Source organism: Capra hircus, chromosome 3 (genome assembly GCF_001704415.2).
Source record: "Capra hircus breed San Clemente chromosome 3, ASM170441v1, whole genome shotgun sequence".
Taxonomy (NCBI): domain Eukaryota; kingdom Metazoa; phylum Chordata; class Mammalia; order Artiodactyla; family Bovidae; genus Capra; species Capra hircus.
Genome location: NC_030810.1, coordinates 14,836,141 through 14,859,626, shown reverse-complemented (window position 1 = coordinate 14,859,626; position 23,486 = coordinate 14,836,141). Strand labels below are relative to the sequence as shown.

At 37.8% G+C, this 23,486-nt stretch overlaps 1 protein-coding gene across 1 annotated transcript in view; it reads right to left on the bottom strand.

The window, feature by feature from the left end:
- RLF (rearranged L-myc fusion) overlaps positions 1 to 23,258 on the bottom strand; it is an 86,001-nt gene extending 62,743 nt beyond the window's left edge. Inside the window, exon 1 of the mRNA XM_018042277.1 lies at positions 22,997 to 23,258. Within this exon, the coding sequence (XP_017897766.1) occupies positions 22,997 to 23,233 (237 nt within the window). The 5' untranslated portion in view covers positions 23,234 to 23,258. The remainder of the gene's footprint in view (positions 1 to 22,996) is intronic.

Genomic DNA, 23,486 nt, shown 5'->3' with positions numbered 1-23,486 from the left:
TGAGATTGATGCTCCACACTTTAGAATGTTGGTGGTTCACAAAGAAATGACCAATGGTATCTGGTACTTGGTCCTTACTGTTAAATCTGTCTGTATGTGACTTTTAATAGAAGAGGATTTGCATTATTTCAAATTTTGGCCATTAAGTGAGAAATCTTATTGATTTTAATTTCTCAACATGTGAAATTCTCAGAATTAAATAAATTTGAGTAAAATGTGACTGTACTATGACAGACAGACTTCCAGTAGGGGTAGCACTTCAGTTGGATGTCTGAGGTATGGGTCAAGTTTGAAAATGCGAAAGTGAGGGGAAAAGAAATTCAGGTAGACAGCAACTTGAACAAAATCAGAAAAAATCAATAGAACAGATGGGGCAAAACAGTGACAAGACTTAACATCACTTGGTGAGGAAGCATGGGAGATTTCTCTCGAAGAGACTAAGCTGGGTGTGAGATGAAATGGAATGGGAAATGAACAGCTGGCTGCTTACATTCAGAAAGCGGCTAGAGTAAATTACAACTTTTAAGTCTTACAACACACATGGCTATTAGACTGCACCTCACACTTTTTATATTGGTTATAGTTGGCTTTTTAAACCCAGAAATATGACTCGTTACTTTATCTACCTTCTATTTATCTATTCTGATTAACTTTCACTGGATGCAATCCATCATCCTAGCTGACCAAGATTATTTTTAGATACTGATTCTGTCATGGGATTTAACTATGCTTTCTAACTTCATTTTCAATTTTTAAAAAATATCTTTTGCTGGGCTTTCCTGGTGGCTCAGTAGTAAAGAATTTGCCTGCAATGCAAGAGACACAGGTTCAACCTCTGATCCGGGAAGATGCCCCATACTACGCGGCAACTAAGCCTGTGAGCCACAACTACTGAGCCTGTACTCCAGAGGCCAGGAGCCACAACCACTAAAGCCTGCGATAAGAGAAACCACCACCGTGAAAGTCAGCTCTCTGCAACTGGAGAAAAGCCCTGCGGCAACGAAGACCCAGTAAGGCCAAAACTAAATACGTAAACATTTTATAAATACATCTTTTGCTTTAATAAAATAATAAATTTTTGTAATAAAATATCCTTTATTGTTTAAAAATATATAGATAAGTGGAGAAGTAAAAATAAAAATGTCATTAATAAACACTACCACTACTCCCAAACAGACCACTGTTAGCAGATAAAATTAATTGAGGGGTTTTTATGCCTAAATAGTAGCATATTAATGGACTCAAGCTATATTATTTTGTAAAACTTTCAACACCAATATTTTTATACCTCATGTGTATACTACAATTTATTACTCAAGTCCCTGTTTCTGGACATGATGGTTTCTAACTTCATTACTATGCAGAGTTAGAAATTCCTATATGCAATATTTATATAATTATTATAATAATTAGCACAATGTTCTATAAATAGAATTGCTGGGTCAAAGGATCTATAATTTTTAAGAATTTACACAGTGCTAAATTCTGGACCAGAACATTTGTTCCAATTTATATTCCTATTATTTATGTAAGATATTGACAGATTGAGAAATTATCACAATTATATTATTGTACATTACAATCTAAATACAATCTTTTCAGGGTCATATGGATAGGGCAAATACAGTTTTGTTTATTCAACTTACAATCCTTCCATCACTACTGTAATTGAATAAAAGTTTTCATGTTTATGATATTAATCACTACAGCATCTATATGGTATCTTCATCTCAGTTATCAATAATAGTAAGGAAGAGAGCTTGAATGAGAACAGTATCAACATTAAACTTCCCCCCAAAATTGAAGAGGAACAAATTCTAACTCATTCTATGAGGCCAGCATGACTTTGATATCAAAGCCAAAGACTACAAGTAAAGAAAACTACAGACCAATATCCCTTATGATACAAAAATCATCAACAAAATATTAGCAAGCTGAATTCAATGACATACTAAAATAAACTATACACTATGACCGAGTGGGATTTATCCCTGGAATGCAAGGATGGTTCAGCATATGAAAATCACACTAAGAGCATGAAGTGAAAAAACTCTCACATGTCACCTCAACTGATGTAGAAAGAATATTTGAAAAGTTCAATAACCTTTCATGATAAACACTCAATAAACTAGGAGAAAAAAAGTTCCTCAAAATAATATAGACCATGAATGAAAAATCCTAACATTATACTCAATGGTGAAAGACTTAAAGCTTTTCCTCAAAGGTCAGGAAGAAACATGTCCACATTCCCCACTTCTATTCAATACAGTACTTGAAGTCCTAGTGAGAGCAATTAGGCAAGAAAAAGAAATAAACGGCATCCAAATTGGAAAGAAAAGTAGTATCACTGTTTGCAGATGACATGATTTTATATGTAGAAAATATTGAAAATTCCACATCAAAAAATCTAACCAAATAAAACAAGTTCAGAAAAGTTGCACAATATGAAATCAACACACAAAAATCAGCTGTGTTGTTTTTTTGTTTTTGGCTGCAACACACAGCTTGCAGGATCTTAGTTCCCTAGCCAGGTATGAGAGCACAGAGTCCTAACTACTGGACCACCAGGGAATTCCCTCAGTTGTGTTTTTATACAACAATGACCAATCTGAAAAAGAAGTCAACCATTCCATTTATAATTGCATCAAAGATACAGGAGTAGTGACTTCCCCGTTGGTCCAGTGGTTAGGAATGTGCCTGCCAATGCGAGTGACATGGGTTTCATCTCAGGTCTGCCCACACGCCATTGGACAACTAAGCCCATGTGCTGCAATTACTGAAGCCCACCCGCCCTACAGTCCGTGCTCAACAAGAGAAGTCACCAAATTGAGAACCCAGTACTGCAACGAAGAGTAGCTCCTCGTGCCACAACTAGAGAAAGCCCACATGCAACAATGAAAAGCCCATGGGTTACAACAAAGACCCAGTGCAGCCAAAAATTAACAAATTTTAAAAACAGAGGCATAAACTTCACCAAGGAAGTGAAAGACTTACACACTGAAAACTATAATATTAAAACTTAATCAAAGATGCTAAAGAAGACACAAATAAATGGCAAGACATGACACAAAAACGTTCATGGAATGGAAGACAACAGTGTAAGATGTCAATTCTACACAAAGCAATGCACAGATTCATGAAATCCCTATCAAAATCTCAATTTTTTTTCGGGGGGGGGGCATCTCAAGGGACCCTAAATTGCCAAAACAAACTTGAAAAGAAGGATAAAGCTGTAGATCTCACACTTTCTTTTTTTTTCCCTATGTCACACTTTCTTATTTCAAAGTTTACTACAAAGCTACAGTAATCAAAGCAGTGTGTACTGGCATAAACACACACAGACCAACAGAACAGACTAGAGAGTCCAGAAATAAATCGTGTGTGTGCTAAATTGGTTCAGTCACGTCTGATTGTTACCCCATGGACTGTAGCCCACTAAGCTCCTCTGCCCATGGGATTCTCCAGGCAAGTGGGTTGCCAGGCCCGCCTTCACAAGACCTTCCAGATCCAGGGATCAAACTGGCGTCTCTTATGTCTCCTGTACTGGCAGGTGAGTTCTTTACCACTAGGGCCATAAACCCTCATATATATGGTCAAATGATTTTCCAAGGTGCCAAGACTATTCAGCAGAGGAACAGACAGTCTTTTCAACAAGTGCTACTGGAAAAACTGAATATTCATATGGAAAAGAATTTGTCTCTTACCTTATACCATATACATAAATTAACTCAAAATAGATCTAAGATCAGACTCCCAAGGAAAAGAAATAAAAGCAAAAATAAACCCTAAACAAACTTAAAAACTGTTACACAGCAAAGGAAACTATCAACAAAATGAAATGTCTTTTTTTGAAACAGGGAATGGGGGAAAACATTTGCAAATGATATGATTGACAAGGGATTAATATCCAAAATATACCAGTAACTTTTACAACTCAATATCAGAAAACCAAACAACACAACCAAAAAATGGGCAGAAGACCTAAACAGGTATCTCTCCAAAAACAAAACATACAGATAACCAACAGGCACATGAAAAGATACTCAACATCACTAATTATTAGAGAAACACGAATTAAAACCACAATGAGGTATCACTTTACATCAGTCAGAATGGCTATCATCAGAAAGTATGAAAATAACTAATGCTGGAGAGGGTGTGGAGAAAAGGGAACCCTCCTACACTCTTGTTGGGAATGTAAACTGGTGCAGACACTATGGGCAACAGTATGGTTACTTCAAAAACTAAAACTAGAGTTACATGTGATCTAGTGATTCTACTCCTGGGTATAAATACTGAAACGACAAAAACTCTAATTTAAAAAGATACATGTACCCTGATGTTCACAGCAGCACTATTTACAATACCCAAGATGGACTGAGAGACTTCACTTTCACTTTTCACTTTCATGCACTGGAGAAGGAAATGGCAGCCCACTCCAGTGTTCTTGCCTGGAGAATCCCAGGGACGGGGCAGCCTGCTAGGCTGCCGTCTATGGGGTTGCACAGAGTTGGACACGACTGACGCGACTTAGCAGCAGCAACAGCAGCAAGATGGAAAAAATGCAAGTGCCCATCAACAGACAACTGACTTAAGAAGATGTGGTACAAGTATGTGTGGACATGTACACACACAAACACACAAAATGAAATATTACTCAGTCATAAAAAAGAATGAAATATTGCCATCTGCAGCAACACAGATGGGACCTAGAGAATATCATACTAAATGAAGTCAATCAGATAGAAAAACACAAATACCTTATGATATCACCTATACATGGAATCTAAAAAATACTACAAATCAATCTATATACAAAAAACAGACTCACAGACACAGAAAATAAATTTATGGTTACTAAAGGGGGAGGTGGGCGATAAATTAGGAGTACTATGGGATTAATAGATACAAACTGCTTCACATAAAACAGATAAGCAAGAAGGAGTTATTGTATTACACAGAGACCTATATGCGATATCTTGCAATAACCTATAATGGAAAACAATCTGAAAAAAAAAAGTAACTGAATAATTTTGCTGTACACCTGAAACTAACACATACTGTAAATCAACTATACTTCGAATTTAAAAAAAGAAAAAAAGGAAAAAAATAAATCTAAGAGCTAAAATCATAAAACTCTTAGAAGAAAACAATGGGAAAAAGCTTTATGATATTGGATTTGGAAATTATTTCTTAGATATGATACCACAGCATTATGTAACAAAAGTAAAAATATATAAACTGAACTATATCAAAATAAAAACTTGTCTATCCTGAAAGCTGGACACTATCCTTGTGGTAAAAAGAAAACCTGCAGAACAGGTGAAAATATCTGCCAAATCATATACCTGTTAAAGGATTAATATCTAGTATATAGAAAGAAGTTTTAAAACACAACATCAATAATAGGCAAAGGACTTAGACTTCTCCAAAGAAGATACAGAAGTGGCCAACAGGCACCTGAAAAGATCAAACAGAATCACAATTGTTTGTAAAGATGTGGAAAATTTGGGACCCCTGTGCATTGTTGATGGGAATGTAAAATGGTGCAGCCACTGTGCAAAATGTATGGTTGTTCCTCCAAAAATTAAACTGAATTACCATATGATCCAGTAATTTCGCTTCTGAATACATACCCAAAAGAACTGAAAGTACAGATTTGGAGAGTTACTTGTACCCATGTTCATAGCAGCATTATTTACAATAGGTGGAGGCAATCCAAGAACACATCAAGGGATAGATGAACAAATTGTAGCATATAAACACAATGGAATATTATTCAGCCTTAAAAGGGAGACTTGACACATGCTACAAGTCAATAAATCTTAAAGTCATTATGCTAAGCAAAATAAGCAAGCCACAAAGTGACATATGTTTCCACTTATGTCAAATTCATAGACAAAAAGTATAGAATGGTGGTTACCAGAGGCAAAAACAGGGAGGAATGGGAAATTAGCGTCTGATGAGTTCAGGGGTTCAGTTTGAGAAGATGAAAATGTTCTGGAGATGAATAGTGGTGATGGATGCATAACAACATAATATACTTAATGCCACAGAAGTGTATGCGTAACAATAGCTAAAATGGCAAATTTTATATTATGCATACTTTACCACAATGTAAAAAAATACCCAAAAAAGTTAACTTTATGTCTTGAGATTTAAGAAGTGCAATTTTCAAGAAACAGAAGTGGGTGAGCATGAACAGGAAGGTGGGGAAAGAGAGGAGGATAAGTTCAAATATTTCCCATTTCTGTTTTAGTAAGCCACTACTACTAAAGAGATCTAGGATACTTCTTGAATACGAAAACTTTAAAATCTCAGCTTTATCACTCAGGAGGATTAAAATTCTGAGGCAGCTATGTAAAATAGTTAAATAAAAATGCCTTTCAGTTGGGGAGTGAATTTGCCAGCTAACAGCAGGTCTTGATTTTTTTTAAAACATTCAACTGAAATGACTGAGTACTCATTTTGCACCAGACATTGTGCAATATAGCTTAAAAACCAACCAAACAAACAAAAAACCTGTGGCAAAACACACTAACAAAATTTACCATCTTAATCATTTTTAAGCGACCAGTTCTATGATATTAAGTGTATTTATACTGCTGTGCTACCACCACCAACATCCATCCACACAACTTGTTTCATCTTACAAAACTGAAACTGAACCCATTAAACAGTAACTCCTCAGCCCTCCTTCCCTCCACCCCCTGGCAACCACCATTCTACTTCTTGTATGTGTGCAATATACTTTCATAATATTATATTTTCTGTTTGAAAAAAGCAACACAGAGTGTGGTAATGGCATCAAGGTATACAAATAGAACAATGGAACAGAATAAAGTCCTGAAATAGACCTACATACATATGGCTAATTGATTTTCAGCAAAGTGCAAAGGAGATTTCTCAATTCAGTGGGAAAGCAGTCTTTTCAACAAATGCTGCTGGGACATTTAGATGCTCATATTTTTTTAAAAAGAACTTCCATCCATCACTCACACAACATACAAAAAGTAACTCCAAATGGATCATAGATCTAAATGTAAAACCTAAAACAGTAACATTTACAGAAGAGAACATAGAACATCTTTGTGCTCTTCGGTTAGGCAGATTTCTCAGATATAACATGCAAACTATCATCAATAAAAGAACAAGTCGATAAACTGAACTTTGTCAAAATTAAGAACATGTGTTCTTCAAAAGACACTGTTGCTGCTGCTGCTGCTAAGTCGCTTCAGTCATGTCTGACTCTGCGACCCCATAGACAGCAGCCCACCAGGCTCCGCGGTCCCTGGGATTCTCCAGGCAAGAACGCTGAAGTAGTTTGCCATTTCAGTCGCTCAGTCGTGTCCGACTCTTCACGACCCCATGGACTGCAGCCTACCAGGCTCCTCCGCCCACGGGATTTTCCAGGCAAGAGTACTGGAGTGGGTTGCCATGGCCTTCTCCAAAAGACACTGTTAAGAGAGTAAAAAGACAAGCCACAGCCTAGGAAAATACATGCCAACAAGCCATGGCTTGGCTGCTCCTGGGGCCATCTAGTAATGCAGGCCTTCTCTTTCCTGTTAATGTCTCACCTAGTTTTTCCTTGAAGTTCTTGATAGTGTCTTGTGTGAGTTTACCAACAGTTCTGTCCACAATGTGTGGCTGACACTATGTTGTTCTGCCTCAGTTCATCCTTGTCATGATCTGCTCTCCCTAAGCAGATCTCTTCATGCCCACCCTCAGCACAACAGAATCTGTATCACAGTCAAGGGTGTTCCCTCCAGAGATACCAAGTGAACCAGTGACAGAATGTATGTAACTTAAAGGTGATACAAATCACCACCTCCAATCTGTCTACCCTTTGCCATCTAAGCCACAACATTTAAAAAGGCAAAAAAAAGAATATATTAAATAAAGGGCTTGGGTCCAGAAACACACACACACTCCTCTCGAAACTCAACAATATGAAAACAATCCAATTTTTTCAAGCCAGTAAAGGAGTTGAAAAGATACATTTCCAAAGAAGATATATGGTTGGTAAATAAGCAGGTGAAAAGATACGCAACAAAAGTCACTAGGGAAATACAAATAAAGAACCACAATGAGCTGCCATTAATTTTAGGATGTCTAAAACTATAATAAAAAGACTGGCTACACCATGTGTTGATCAGGAAGTGGAAAACTAGAACTCTCATACATTATTGTTAGGAATGTAAAACGATACTACTTTGAAAAACCTGACATGTGACCCAGCCATTCATTTACCCAAGAGAAAGAGAAAGCATTTGTTCACACAAAGACTTATACATGAATGTTCACAACAGCTTTGTTTGTATTCGCCAAAAACTGGAAACAAGCTGAATGGCCAACAGGTGAATGGACAAACAAATCATGATAAAGCCATACAAAGAATACTCAGCAATAAAAGGAATTAACTATTAGTATATACAACATAAAAGAATTTCAAAATAATTATACTGGCTGAAAAAAAAAAACACAAAAAGAGACTGTATAGGTTTTTTTATGTAAAATTCTAAAAATGTAATCTATAATCTAATCTATATAGAAAGCAGCATAACTGAGTGAGGATAAAAAGTTATTATTGAAGGAAAGTAAGAAAGAGGAAATACAATGGGAGTAGAAAGAAAGTTCTAGGAGTGATGGGTATATTCTTTATTTTGACTGTGGTTTCATGGGTATAAAAATATGCCAAAGCTTATCAAGTTTTAAATATGAGAAGTTTATTGTATGTCAATTATACCTTAATAAAGCTATTTTTAAGAAAAGACAATGGTCCACAAAATGTATAAAACCATAAAAAAATTTCAATAAATTTTACATTTTAATTGTCAGATTTACTATTTTCAGTGCAATAAAATGTAAAAATTCTGCACATAAAGGTAATACAAAAAGTGAAAAGATAAACTGAGAAAAATATAATTCTGAAGTAATGACCAACAAAGAATATACTAGCATATACTTTCATAAAACCTGTTAAGAAAAAGACAACCCAAAAGAAAAATGAGCAGGAAATGGGAAAAGATAACTCGCAAAAGAGGAAATCTGAATAGCAATAAATGTAACCAAAAAGATAAGCAACTCTCCACATCAGAAAAACAAAAACAAAAACCCACAATAAGATGGCACAGTCCACCCACCAGAATGGCTAAAATTAAACTGACGACACCAAGTATCGGCAAGAATACAGGGCAATAGTAACTTTCAAACACTGATAACTGCATAAACTGCTACAAATACTGTGGAGAATAACTTGGCAGTATTTATTATAGTTGAAGATAGGCCTATATATGAACCCAGGAATTCCACTCAAAGCATATACCCTGAAAGAAATTCTTGCATCCACATATAAATATACAAAGAAAAGATGTCTACCCCAGCAGTTTAATGTAAATGCCTCCAAATCCATTAATAAAAGAATGAACTGTGATGTGTTTACATAATGAAATACTACATATCATCAATGTATTAAAAAATGGATGTTATCAAAACTATATATACCAAAAAGTATACATGTAACTAGATAACTCTTAGAAACAGTATTCAAAAAAGCTTCAGAAGAATGCATGTGCATGCCTTCGTGCTAAGTCACTTCAGTATGACTCTTTGTGACCCTATGGACTGTAGCCTGCTAGGTTCCTCTGTCCATGGGATTCTCCAAGCCAAGAATACTAGTTGGTTGCCATGTCCTCTAGGGGATCTTCCCAATCCAGGGACCAAACCCACATCTCTTACATCTCCTGCATTGGCAGGTGAGTTCTTTACCACTAGTGTTATATAGTACATCATTTAAGCAAAGTTGGAAAATGTAAGAAATAATACTACACATTATATTAAAATTCACAAATACAAAGTTAAGAGATGCCAGAGAAAAATTAAATAGCAAAACCAGGATGATGGTGGGAAGTAGGCAATCTCTGACACAGCATACACAGGTAGCTTCAATTATTTCTGAGGTTGTGTTCATTTTAGCATTACATATGCACTTTACTACTTGTATGTTGGAAATATTTGTTTTGGAAAGTAGCATATCCTTCAAAGTTTTGAGCAAACTAATCTTCAACCTAGATTCCTACACCTAGCCTAACTAACCCAAAAGAGAGGGGAAACCTCCTCAGGAACTACTGAAGAGTAACTCACACCCCAAATAGGGGAGTAAAGCAAGTCAAAGGCATGAGGGCCAGAAAACAGGATCTAACAAGGGAAAAAAGCAAAGACAAGTACTGAAACAACAGATGATAAAATGAAAATTAATTTAAAAGGGTAATATAAGTACAAACCATACAAAAACACAAGAAATACAAAGGGAATGTTCCAGTTACTCTTCACTGAAATGCAATAAATGATAACACTTTAGTAACTGTGTTTGAAACTTTTTTCATATATCACTGCTTTATAAAACACTATATTAGTTTTCTAACAGTTTTATAAAAAACAACAGATCCTGGATAACCTTTCATATCAATACATACAGCACTATCTTTTTGCCTGTTTGGGTTTTTTTTTAAGTTTTATTAAAGTATAAAGGAGACAGAGAAAGCTTCTGACATAGACATCAGAAGGGGGTAGAAAGAATACCCCTTTTGGCCTGTTTAAATTTGGAAAAAAAAAAAATACTGAAATACACCAAAAAGGAAAATTCACACATAATCCTGCTACTTTAAAGTTCTGTATGCAATAAAGAAAAGATCATGCCTGTGTTCCATCTAACTCTATTCCTACTTTCTACGGCCAAATAACTCTGATAAATACAATTTGGTATGTCTTGGTATGTACACCTTATATATGTAAACAAAAGCTTTCTGATTCTTCGTAATAATCTCCTGAGCTCAAACATTTTATGGCTCTGGGATGTTCAACGGGGTACTTGTTTCTTTGGCATTTTCAAACCCAAAATAAAATAGCCCTCATCCATTTCAAGATGGATTTCTGGCATTCCTGCTTTCCCTTAAATTAGTGGGGTTTTTTCTCTTCTTAATCATACACTTGCTTCAAATTTTTAGTTTGGCAATGAAGCTGATTATAGAAAAGTGGCATGGAAATTCATCTCTTTATGGTCTACACCAACTGGAAGGAGAGATAATGTTGTTTACTCAAAAACATTTATGTTTTAATAGGCAAGGGAATTGTTTTACTTACATTCCTGTTACCTAAGGACAACTAGTTGGAAAGTGAAAGTTAAGTCGCTCAGTTGTGTCCGACTCTTTGCGACCCCGTGGACTGTAGCCCACCGGGCTTCTCTGTCCATGGGATTCTCCAGGCAAGAATACTGGAGTGGGTTGCCATTTCCTTCTCCAGGGGATCTTCCCAACCCAGGGATCGAACCCAGGTCTCCCACATTAGAGGCAGACGCTTTAACCTCTGAGTCACCTTATCTAACCCTAACTAGTTGGAAGGTGGATAAATACATATGACTACCAAACACTGACTACTGCTCTACTCTAACAATAAGCAAATGCAATAGGAAAAAATGTTTAATACTTATCTTCACCACTAGACAATAAGCTCACTGTAGACCAGAACCCTGAGTAGTACGTAGCACGTACTTTACAATTACTTGCTTTTTGATTCTTTGCAAAGTTATTAAAGATCTTATTTTTTTTACAATTTTTAAAAAAATATTTTATTTTATATTGGAGTATCACAGATTAGCAATATTGTGATAGTTTCAGGTAGACACCAGAGACTCAGCCATGCATATAGATGTACCCATTCTCCCTCAAACTCCCCTCCTATCCAGGCTGCCACATAACACTGAGCAGAATTCCCTGTGCTGTACAGCAAGTCCTTGTTGGCTACTCATTTTAAATAGAATTGACAACTTATTTTTGAAGTTTGATTAAGACAGCTTTTCAGATACATATCTTTGATTAATATGCCTATATACCAAAACAAATTCAAACTAAGGAGATTTAATTTCAAATTCTCACTGCATCACTTCATGGCAAATAGATGAGGAAAAAGTGGAAACCGTGTCAGATTTTATTTTCTTGGCTCCAAAATCACTGTGGATGGTGACTTCAGCCATGAAATTAAAAGACGCCTGCTCCTTGGAAGAAAAGCTATGACAAACCTAGACAGGGTATTTAAAAGCAGAGGCATCACTTTGCAGACAAAGGTTTGTATAGTCAAAGCTATGGTTTTTCCAGTAATTATGTAGCGATATGACTGTCCTCAATCTTTCCCAGCATCTGGAACTTTTTAATTACTCCCGATTTTATAGACAGGAATACAGAGGCACAGCAAAGATAAGGTCACGAGAGGATCAGAATAAGGACTTAAAATGAAACCTCTTTACTTCAAACGTACGTTCCTGTGTATGTTCTCCATTTCATTAGACAATAAAACACGACGGACCAAACATGATGTTTACCCATACTTACTATTAGAACTTCATGGGATAATCTGTCTTAGGTTTAACATTCTCATTTACCAAGTCCTTTAAACATCAAAGTCAAGATTTCACTATGAAGGAAGAGCCAAATAAGGATAGTGAGCATAACAACGAATGTAAACAATTTCAGCTCAAATTAGTAGAGTAGCTTCCACTGGGATAGCCATTTACCCTAGAGGGATAAATGATAACTCATCAAGGGGCAGAAATATAATACTGAAACTTTTTTTCAGTTGCACTATGTCTTTGTTGCTGCATGTGAGGTTTCTCTAGTTGCAGCGAGCAAAGGGCTGTTCTCTGTTGTGGTACGTGGACTTTTCACTGGGGTGGCTTCTCCTGCTTCAGAGTACAGGCTCTAGGTGTGCAGGCTTTGGCAGCTGTGGCACACAGCCTCAGCAGTTGTGGCTTGAAAGCTCTAGAGTCTAGGTTCAATAGTTGTGGTGCACGGGCTTACTTGCTCCTCGGCACGTGAAATCTTCCCAGATCAGGGATCAAACCTGTGTCCCCCGCACTGGCGGGTGCATTCTTATACAAGCACCACCAGGGAAGTCCACTATTGAAACTTTTATTTAAATTAGTTTTTAAAACCTCACCCTTTTTATACTTCTGTGTTTGCTAGTTCTTTATATATTGGTATTGCATTAAAAATTTTAATATTCATTTATTTCAGTAAGGATGCACAAGGCAAATGTTTGGAGACGACTTAGAAAATAATCCTTAGCAAATGTTTCCCACTAGAATTATTTACTTTTGAAGGAGAATCACATCTAAAAGGTCATCTCATTTAAGTAGCAATTTGAAGCCCCATAACAAACTGATTTGGCTCAAGGTAACACGTCCATTCAGTGAAACTTTATTTAAAAATGTATAAAGATAACAACACAGAAAGAAAAGCTAATGAAAAGCACGAGGGTCTTTCCATTTATTCAGCTATGAATTAGTCTCTCTAAAGATTCCCAAATCTCCCCAAAATAGGAACGATCAATAAATGTTTGTTGGAAATGAGTACACTGACAAATCTCTCATAAAAATCACTAAATTGTATCGTACATTCCAACGGCCTCAGGTGAGGCCACAACTAACCCTACAGTGTGTTCTGCTTCTTGAGAACCTCAAACAGCATGGAATCCTAAGGCAACAAGGTCACACTGAATGACTAGACACAATCAAATTTTAATGACTTTTAACTGATAACATTTTCAAATAGAGGTATGTTTAAAAAGTAAAGACAAATCTCACAGGGGGAAAAAGTAAATACCTAATACACTTGAAAAAATACACAAATGTTGTTAATTTAATAGTGTAATAGCAATTATCTGCCATAATCAGATGGGCAAATATTAATAAGTTCAGTAATATCAGAAATGGCAAGGCCAGTATTTATCAAAATTTTAAAAAACATTCTCTTTAGTCCAGTATTGTGATTTCAATTCCAGAAATTCATGATATGGATTTAAATAACTGGTGCTTAGTGCTTAAGGTTCTTCACTTCAATATTTGTGATAACAACAAAAAAGAACATAAATGACTTAATTGTGGTATACTGATACAGAAAATTGTCCTCAATATAGTAAATTAAAATGCAAATTTAGAAGAGTGCATATTTTCATTTTTGAAAACACACGAGACACTGTTAACTTCTCTGCCAAGTGACTGGAGGAACTGAAGGCAGAAGAGGGCTTTTACTTTTCCCTTAAACTTTTCTGTAACTTTATTGCTTTCATAGTTAAAAAAAAGTTTTCAATTAAGACTGTTGGGACTTCCCTGGTGGTCCAGTGACTAAGACTCCACATTCCAACGCAGGGGGCCTGGGTTCGATCCTGGTCAGGGAACCAGATCCCACATGCTACAACTAAAGATATCAAGTGTCACAACTAAGACTCAGCACAGTCAAATAAATAAATAAAAATTTTTGAAGTGTTGATGGTTTTGCAACCTGCACAATTTGAAAGATATCTACATTAAATGAAATAAGCAAGTTTTAGTATATAAACTTGACACTATTTTTTAAAGACAGTACATATCATACAGAAAAATTCTGTAAGTATATGAATGAATGATGAAAATGAAAAATATTTTAATGTATTGTAACTTTTAATTCCCAAACTGTTATCTAATGAAAATGTAGCACTGAAATATAGAGTATATGATAGCTTTCATCTTTACTTTCTCTTCTTTTACATTCTAATTTTTTACAATTAGAATGTGTTTATGAGTTAAACAGTGAGACTGCATGATACTTTCACTTTTTGCTTTATGCATTTATATGTCTTGTCTTAAACTTCTAGAAAGAGCATGCATCAGTCACAAAAAACAAAAAATAAGTATTCAGTTCTATTACCTTAAGATATCTTATAAACCTTAAATATATATATATATACACACATGAAAAAAGAAAATGAAATCTAATTAAAATACACCTATTTTATACAATCATTTATCATAAAAATACAATTCCCAAGCTAAGTCACTTATTCTATCATACTTGGTAATAATTCTTATAAGTGTCCATATTAAAAGGCATTACTGTTCTGGCTAATGTGGCACACTCGGGTTATCTCTTTGGGAGTAAAAATACTTTAAAACCAAATAAATGTCAGCACAATCAGCTACTAGACCCCCCCTCAAAAGGACAAGAAAAGGCCTCAAAAAACACATTGAGAAATCAGTATAGCACAAAAGTGAGGAGAAACAGATAAATACATCAGTATTAATAGTTTCCAAGCTGGCTGTGTTGCAGAAATACAGGAAAACCTAGAGGAATAAACCTGAACTCAAAATATGTCTGAAATGCAATTCATTCTCAATTTCCAAAAAGTTATAATACATTAAAATATTGTTCATTTGGGACAATAAGTATAATCTAAAAACTGCAAAAACTTTGGAGGGAAATTTTTTTATAAAAAGCTCACAGTCATTTAGGCTGAAACCAAGAAATCAAAACTCAGCGGTGTGCAGAAACATAAAGCAATCAACTATTCACCATAGTGATTTGCTTTACTATAATGAAAGCAAAACATGTGATTTGGGGGCTGATACAAGGTTTAGAACATGGCAAAATGTTTTATAGACACCCTTATCCTAGCAAAACTTAAATGTCTTTCTAGAAGTCACAACGTGTCTTATATTTTTTTAAAAAAGCATTTCTCCAAACATCATCCCAACTTACATGAATACATAATCCTTATTTCAAGAAGTGTTTATGAATACATGTATTTCATGGAGCAAACATAATTTAGGAAATGCTGATTTAAAAAAAAACAGCATAGGCTCTGGAGCCAGACTTCACCACAGCTGTGTGATCTTGGGAAAGTTACATAATTTCCTTGAGTCTCAGTTTTCTATCTGTAAAAGGAAAACACCACCACTTACCCAAGTGCCTGACACACAAAAAGATGCTCAATAAATTAAATATCTATTTTTTCACATGGTTTCCATGTTGGCTTATGTCAGCAATGAAAGTTTCAGGAATCTATTTTTTTATATCAACTTGCAATCTATGTTCGGGTTTTCTAATATGGTGTCAATCATATCCAAAATAAACACTTCAATCTAAATAAACCTTGCTGCAAAATTCATTACTTTAAATGTTTGTGGAATATAAGAAACCAGGGGAAGTTCTTAGAAAATGTAAATAAAACGAGATTCTACTTTTAGTTAATCAAAATACAAGAACAGTAAGACCTGATCCCTACTGGAAGCAGTATGACCTTCTTGACAAATAAAGTTCTTATTTCTTGATTAAGATAGGTTAAAACTCACTTGTTATTCTCAAGACGTCTAGTCAAGGATTTACGGAAGGAAGGAGACAAAGGATCAACAAATACTGACTGAGTAGCTATTAAAAGCCAGGGACTATATAGGTAGGGGTAAACAAAACAATCAACACCCTCATGCTGCTTACATTCCAGGCGGGCATACAGACAAAGAGACATATCAAACAGTAGTCAGTGATTAAAAGAACTATTAAGGAGTCAAAAAAAGATGGAGATGAGCTGCTTCAGATAAGACAGTCAAGGGAGACCTCTGGGACACGTGTCAGGTGTCTAGAACAGAATGAAAACAAATATTTTTTGGTCTGCGAATGCCTCTGCAGTCTTGAAATAAGTGACATTTTCTATTTAGATTTTTTACTAACGTGGTTCAGAAGAGCATGATCCACTGGTAGGCACAGAAGTCACTAGAGGCTACAGTAAATGACAGCACCCAAAGCTCCCACTGCTTCACAGATCACATTTACAATAATGTTTTGGTTATATGCACTGAAAAACTAGCTTTTGTGATTATAATTAACTGTTCTCTAGTTCCTATATAGATTTCTCCCAAGAGAAGGCAGCACAAGAAGGAAAGCTAATGCATTTAATAAAAACCCTTTAAACTAAATAACTGAAAGAAGCAAAAATAAAAAGATATTGCTCACGAGTCTTCATGGCCACCAACCTCAAGGAGTTTGGAAGACTGATCCTTGCTATCTCAGCATCTCCAAGTCATGTGCACTCAGTCCTGTCTGACTCTCTGCGACCCCATGGACTGCAGCCCGCCAAGCTCCTCTGTCCATGGGATTTTCCAGGCAAGAATACCAGAATGGGTTGCCGTTTCGTAATTCAAGGGATCTTCCTAACCCAGGGATCGAACCCGAGCCTCCTGAGTCTCCTGCATTGGCGGGTAGATACTTTACCACTAAGCCATCTGGGAAGCCCTAGCATCTTTCTCAGTACTACATAATGTCGCCTATTTGCCCCTCTCCATCAACTCTAGCCCTCATTTCACACATGTAAATGTGTACCTTAATATGAATGTAAGCCAAATTGACAAGTAATGTCTCTAAGAAATGACCAAAATCGCCTATCCTGTTTCTTCACAGTAATTTCCTGTGGTAAAGCTGCCTTTTAACATACCAACTTTTACATTAGGTATTCCTACAAAATTTATGCAACATATTAGTTCTGTGGGCCAGGCATTGTATTAATTTCTAGGTACTAAGAATAAAACAAAGACTTGTTGGCTTACTAGTCAATACAAGAAACAAACATGGAAAAAAAATTCAGGTACCATGCTGATGTACAAGATGCTACTGGAGTACATATTCTAAGTGGAAGAGGCACCTCATTCTATCTAATGAAATCAGAAAATGTTTGAAAAAGCTTCTTACTTGAGCCAGGTATTCAAGGATAGATAAGCAGATGAGTTAAGGGAGGACCCTGGGATTAATCAAGCAGACTGAGAGATGAACACTGGGGTGAAGACAGACAAAAAAACAAGAGAGAGAGAGTTGGGTGTAAGGGGTGAAACAGTCCAGATCCTAAAAAGCTTTCCTTGCCAGGTTAATAAGTGTGAATTTTATCTTCCCTTTGGGGCAAAAAAAAAAAAAAAAAGGAAGAATGTTAGTGAATAAAGTGACCAACAAGATCATGTTTATAATTTAGAAGGAACACCAAAATGGACTGTAGATAAGGTCACTTGGAAGGCAAGGAAGATTAGTGAAGAGCTGCAAAAGGACATTATGAAGCCTGAACTAAGGCCATGACAGCAAGAAAAAGAGTTAAAACCAAATAGGTATATGCAAGCCAGAATCAAGATTGCTGGGAGAAATATCAATAACCTCAGATATGCTGATGACACCACCCTTATGGCAGAAAGTGAAGAGGAATTAAAGAGCTTATTGATGAAGGTAAAAAGAAGAGAGTGGAAAAGCTGGCTTAAAACTCAACACTCAAAAAACTAAGAATATGGCATCTGGTCCCATCACTTCATGGCAAATAGATGGGGAAACAAAGGAACAGTGACAGACTTTATTTTTTTGGGCTCCAAAATCACTGCAGATGGTAACTGCAGCCACGAAATAAAGACACTTGCTCCTTGGAAGAAAAGCTAAGATGAACCTAGATAGCACATTAAAAAGCAGAGACATTACTTTGCTGACAAAAAATCTGTCTAGTCAAAGCTATGGTTTTTCCAGTAGTCATATACGGACGTGAGAGCTAGACCATAAAGAAGGCTCAGCGCAGAACTGATGCTTTCAAACTGCGGTGTTGGGGAAGACTCCTGAGAGTCCCTTGAACTGCAAGGAGGTCAAACCAGTCAATTCTAAAAGGAAATCAACCGTGAATATTCATTGGAAGGACTGATGCTGAAGCTGCAGCTCCAATACTTTGGCCACCTGATACAAAGAGCCAACTCATTAGAAAAGACCTGGATGCTGGGAAAGACAGAAGGGAGGAGGAGAAGGGAACGACAGAGGACGAGATGGTTGGATGGCATCACTGACTTAATGGACCTGAGTTTGAGCAAACTCCGGGAGATGGTGAAGGACAGGGAAGCCTGGTGTGCTGCAGCCTTCGGGGTTGCAAAAAGTTGGACACAACTGAGCAACTGAACAACAGGTATATGCAAAGTGTCAAAAGAAAGCAAACAACTAAAAGGAAATCTATTAAAATCAAAGAAAGCGTCACAGATAAGGTGACATTTGCACAGGGCCCTAAAGAAGGAAAGTCAGCCATGCAGAAAATGTGAGAAAGGATGGAAAGGCACGATGAAGGGGCTTCCCTGACAGCTCAGTTGGTAAAGAACCGCCTGCAACGCAGGAGACACTGGTTTGATTCCTGGGTCGGGAAGATCCAATGGGAAGGGATAGGCTACCCATTCCAGTATTTTTAGGCTTCCCCTGTGATTTAGCTGGTAAAGGGAAAGGCTAACCACTCCAGTATTCTGGCCTGGAGAATTCCATGGACTGTTTAGTCCATAGGGTCCCAAAGAGTTGGAAAGGACCAAGGGACTTTCACTTTTCACAGCACAATGAAAGGGAAAGACCTAAAAATGCTTGATGAACTGTGTTCTTGTTAAAGTAGTAATGCCATCCTTTGTAGATCAGTCACCTGGGAAATATTTACTGAAAGCCTAATATGTGTTTTGCATCTTGATGAATCCAATGACAATTAAGATCATCTTTCCAAAATAATGCACCTAAAAACTTGTAGGCACAATTTTAGCCACAGAGTAACTGAGATCCCATACTTGGTCCATGGTATCCAAGTACAGTAATTCTGAGTAAGACTAGAACTGGGGTGGTGGGACTGGCTACTTAAGAGCTAAAAATTAAGCTGGGGGCAAGGCTGTTACGACTTTTCATCCCAAGAAATCAGGATAACTCAGTTTCAAAGCCACTGGCTTTTTACAGAGATTGTTTTATCTAGTCCACACAACAATGTATTTACATAGAGAACAATAAGTACTATTATCACATTTACAAATTAGAAACTTCAGTTTAAAGAAAATTAACATGACCCAAGGTCACACAGCTAGTTTAACTGGTAAAGATGGTATAGAATGACAATCTGACTTAGGCCTTTGGACCCAATCACTAATCTAGGGAAAACTGAAATATAGTCAATACTCACCGAGTTAACATTTAAAAATCTACAAAGTCACTGTTAGTCCAAAACTGGAAGTGTCTCATAAACAAGGATTACTCATAAAGCTACTGTGCCGATACTCTCAAAGTATAATCATTCACTCAATAATGTCAATTTTGTAATGAAGTCTACTGTAAAGTCTTCAAAATCTGTGTTACAAATACACCAACCAGTTGGAAAACTTCAGGAGTCTGGGTTCCCAAAACATAGTAAGAACCTGAGAGGATATCATCAATTTTTCAGCAGAACAAAGAAAGACTGTTTTCTAGAGTTAATTTTATCCGCAAACGTCTGGCAGACAATGTTTTTAGAAAAGGAAAGGAGGGAGAGGGGGAAAGAAAAATCCACATCCAATAGTCACTGAATACAAATTTTTCACTGACTACGACTTCATCTAAAGATCACTTTGTTAGTAACTGTTACTTATGAAGTTCCATTTTGATCATCTTTACAAACTTCTGAAAATTGAAAACATGCCCAGAATGAAACAAGCTTCTTTATCCTTTCATATGCTAGTTTATTTCTTGATTTGGTGCAATTCCAAAGACAGAGCCATTCTTTTAAGTGCTGCAAAAGCTAGAGGGAATATGGTCCCAGCCTATTAAACCCATGATAAAAATACCTTTTGTGGCAGTTAAGCATCCCCAAGAGCATAGATGAGGCCTTTATGATAATATAACATCACTACTTCTCTTTACACATTCCTTAGGTACTCCCTGCAGGACAGGTCCCTATTTCCTGCACTGAGTGCAATGTCAGGCACACACACACAGTCAGTAGGTGAAAAAATCTGACTCTGCCTTTCCAATGTGAAACCAAACGCTATTCAACCAAATTTGGATGGTGAAATTATTCCTACTTCATCATAAAATTAAAAAAAAAATCTGTATCTGATAAGAAAGGACACCCTAAGTTGACTGGGCTATGGGGAAAAATGTGCCAAAATAATGTGACAAATATTGTGAAGAGCTGAAGATAAACTTTCTGCTCTATTTGTATAAAGCACTACAAGCAGATAAAGGTCAGAAAACAAAACATAATCTCACAGTCACATTCTGCCCAAGGTTATTAACTAGTAAGTGGTAGAGTCACTTAAGACCCAAATAACTCCCAATCCAATGTGCTTTCTATTACTGCATATTGTCACTGATACTTTTATTTTATTAGTGTAAAAAACTGTTTGGGGAAAATTTCAGATTAAAAAAAGAATTCACTAAAAAAAAAATTACAAAAATATTTTCTCTTAAAAATTCTTCTGTGCCCTCACATCTAAGTGTTGCAAAGACAATACATTAAAAATCAGTCAAAATCAAAGCCGCCAGTACTAGGCTTAAAGCTCTGTATGTGTGTGTGTGTGTGTGTGTGTGTTGTGTGTGTTATTCTCTGACAAGCTTCAATTTGATTGGTTATATCCATTCCGCTATCCTTCCAAGAAGACTACGAAAGCTTAGAAGGCTTATCCCAAACCAACAATTCTTCTGCTCTCCTCCTCACTAATCCTGGTCCAATTAGTTCCCTCTTCTCCCAAAGCACTGTTTTCCTTCTCATCTCCACCATTAACACTACAATGCCACCTCCTTTCCCAATACTTAACAAGACTCATTTTCAACCCTTCAGGCACAGGGCCTTCTCAGGTCACTCCATCTAAATTGGCCTCTCCCAGTTACTTCTAAGTATTGATATACATTACACTCTGCAGTTAACTTCTACATTTATTTTTACTAGTTGACTGTCTTCCCGTAAGATGTCCCATGAGCCCCGCCCCCCTTTGTACAAGGTATCCTCTTCCATCATCACCAAAACTGCATCGGCAATACTGTTATTTCTACTACCTCCTCCAAATGGTAAACTCATCAAGGGTAAATGCTGTCTGATTCATGTTTCCTCAGCACTTGGCAAAATGTCTGGCACCATCCTATGGAGTCAGTAAAAGTTTGTAAATTTGTATAGTAAGAATGTTCATTGAGAGTGAAAATGCAGAGGACGCCTTTAGTACTTCACAGTTCAGGGTAAAGGCTGCAGGTTGTAGACAAACTGGAGTGATACAATGTTTGGAAAAGATTCATTAGCAAGGACAAAATCCATTCAAGAGGAAGTGCTTCTGGCTCAGCAGAGAGGAGGGAGAAAAGCAATCAATCAAGTCAATTTTTGATCCTCCTCCGGACCAACAGAGCAAATTGTCCCTCAAAATAATAACTCTGGAACACCGCAATTTATTCTGCACGCTCAACTACTCATTAAAAGCCCAAGTGCCAAAACACTACGATTATTTTGCATTCTTTAAGGTGCACCAGGTGAGAAGCAGAGGGGCGGTTCCAAAAGCTGATTAGAACAAGCAGACGAAGAAATAATCATGGTACATCTTCACATTTACAAAGAAAAATCGCGACGTGATCATGGAAAGAAAACTCAGCATACCAAGAAATATATAATCATAGGTTAGGACCCACTATGGCACAGAAATGGTCATAGAACTGCCAAAACAGACCACACTCCACATCTTTCCCAATCCTCTTCTACTCAAAGACCCGAATAACCATTGCAAGAATTAAGAGCCTCATTTCTGGCAGCACAATTCTCCAAAGAACATAGAAAAAGAGAAAGAACCGCTTTAATACCCCCTCCCCCCCTCCCCAAAAGGCAGCCAAAACCAAACAACCAACCAGCTCCACCATCCCTAAACAGAAAGCCCTAGACGCCTTTCAAAGCCAACTGTCATACCTTTCAGGGGCCCAAAAGACGCTGACTCCAAAGATAAGTCTCTGGCCCCAACATATATCTCCGAATTATTTAGGAAAATCCAGGCATTCCAATTTGGAGATCTGCACTCAAAAAAGGATCTCCTGGCAGAAACGAGCAATCAATCTTTCAAGAGGCAATGGCGCTCCAACCACCCGGCTGGGGGACAGGCAACGACGACAGGGCACGGCCCTTCCAGGGAGCCGCCGGCGCCCTACCAGCTCTCAGTCTGACCCAGCGCAACCCTCCCTGGCGGTGGCCAAAGTCGGGCACTTGGCGGAGGGGGGCCAGCGGTTGGGCTTTCGAACTGGGCCTTCCCGGCCCCGGGGGCGCGGCAAGACACGGAGGTGGCGCCTTTCAGTCCAGCCCCGGCAGCAGCAACGGATCCGGGGCCTCTTCCCCTGGCCTCCCCGCCCCGCCGCCCTCAGCCAGCCAGTCCGCCCCTCACCTGGCAGAAGCTCCGACAGTAGTTCAAAGATGAGACCTCCGACACCTCCTGCTCCCTCAGTTCTGTCTCCAGCTGCCACAGACAGGGTCGCAATCCGGAGGCTACAGGCGCCGGAGATGCGGGACTATGGCCCCGAGCCATGGACTCAGTCTCGGTTCCGTCTCCGGCTCCGGCTCCCACCGGAGCCTCAGCCCCAGCCCCGGCGGTGGCGGCGGCGTCTCCCTTTCCGTCCGCCATCTTCCCACGGCCCAGCAGCGCGTAGGCAACCAAGCCACGTGACTCAAACCTGGCCCCGCCCCCGGCCGACCGCGCGTGGTGACGCACTCCGGGGCGACTCGGGCGCCCGCTGTATTCCGTCATTGGAACTCTGGACGCTCCTCCCCTCGGCGGCCTCCTCAACAGCCGCCCTGGCAACAGCCTGGCAACAACTGACCAGAAGTTCCTGTCCACTGCCGTCCTTCCATTACTTTTGGAGTTACGGGGTCACTGA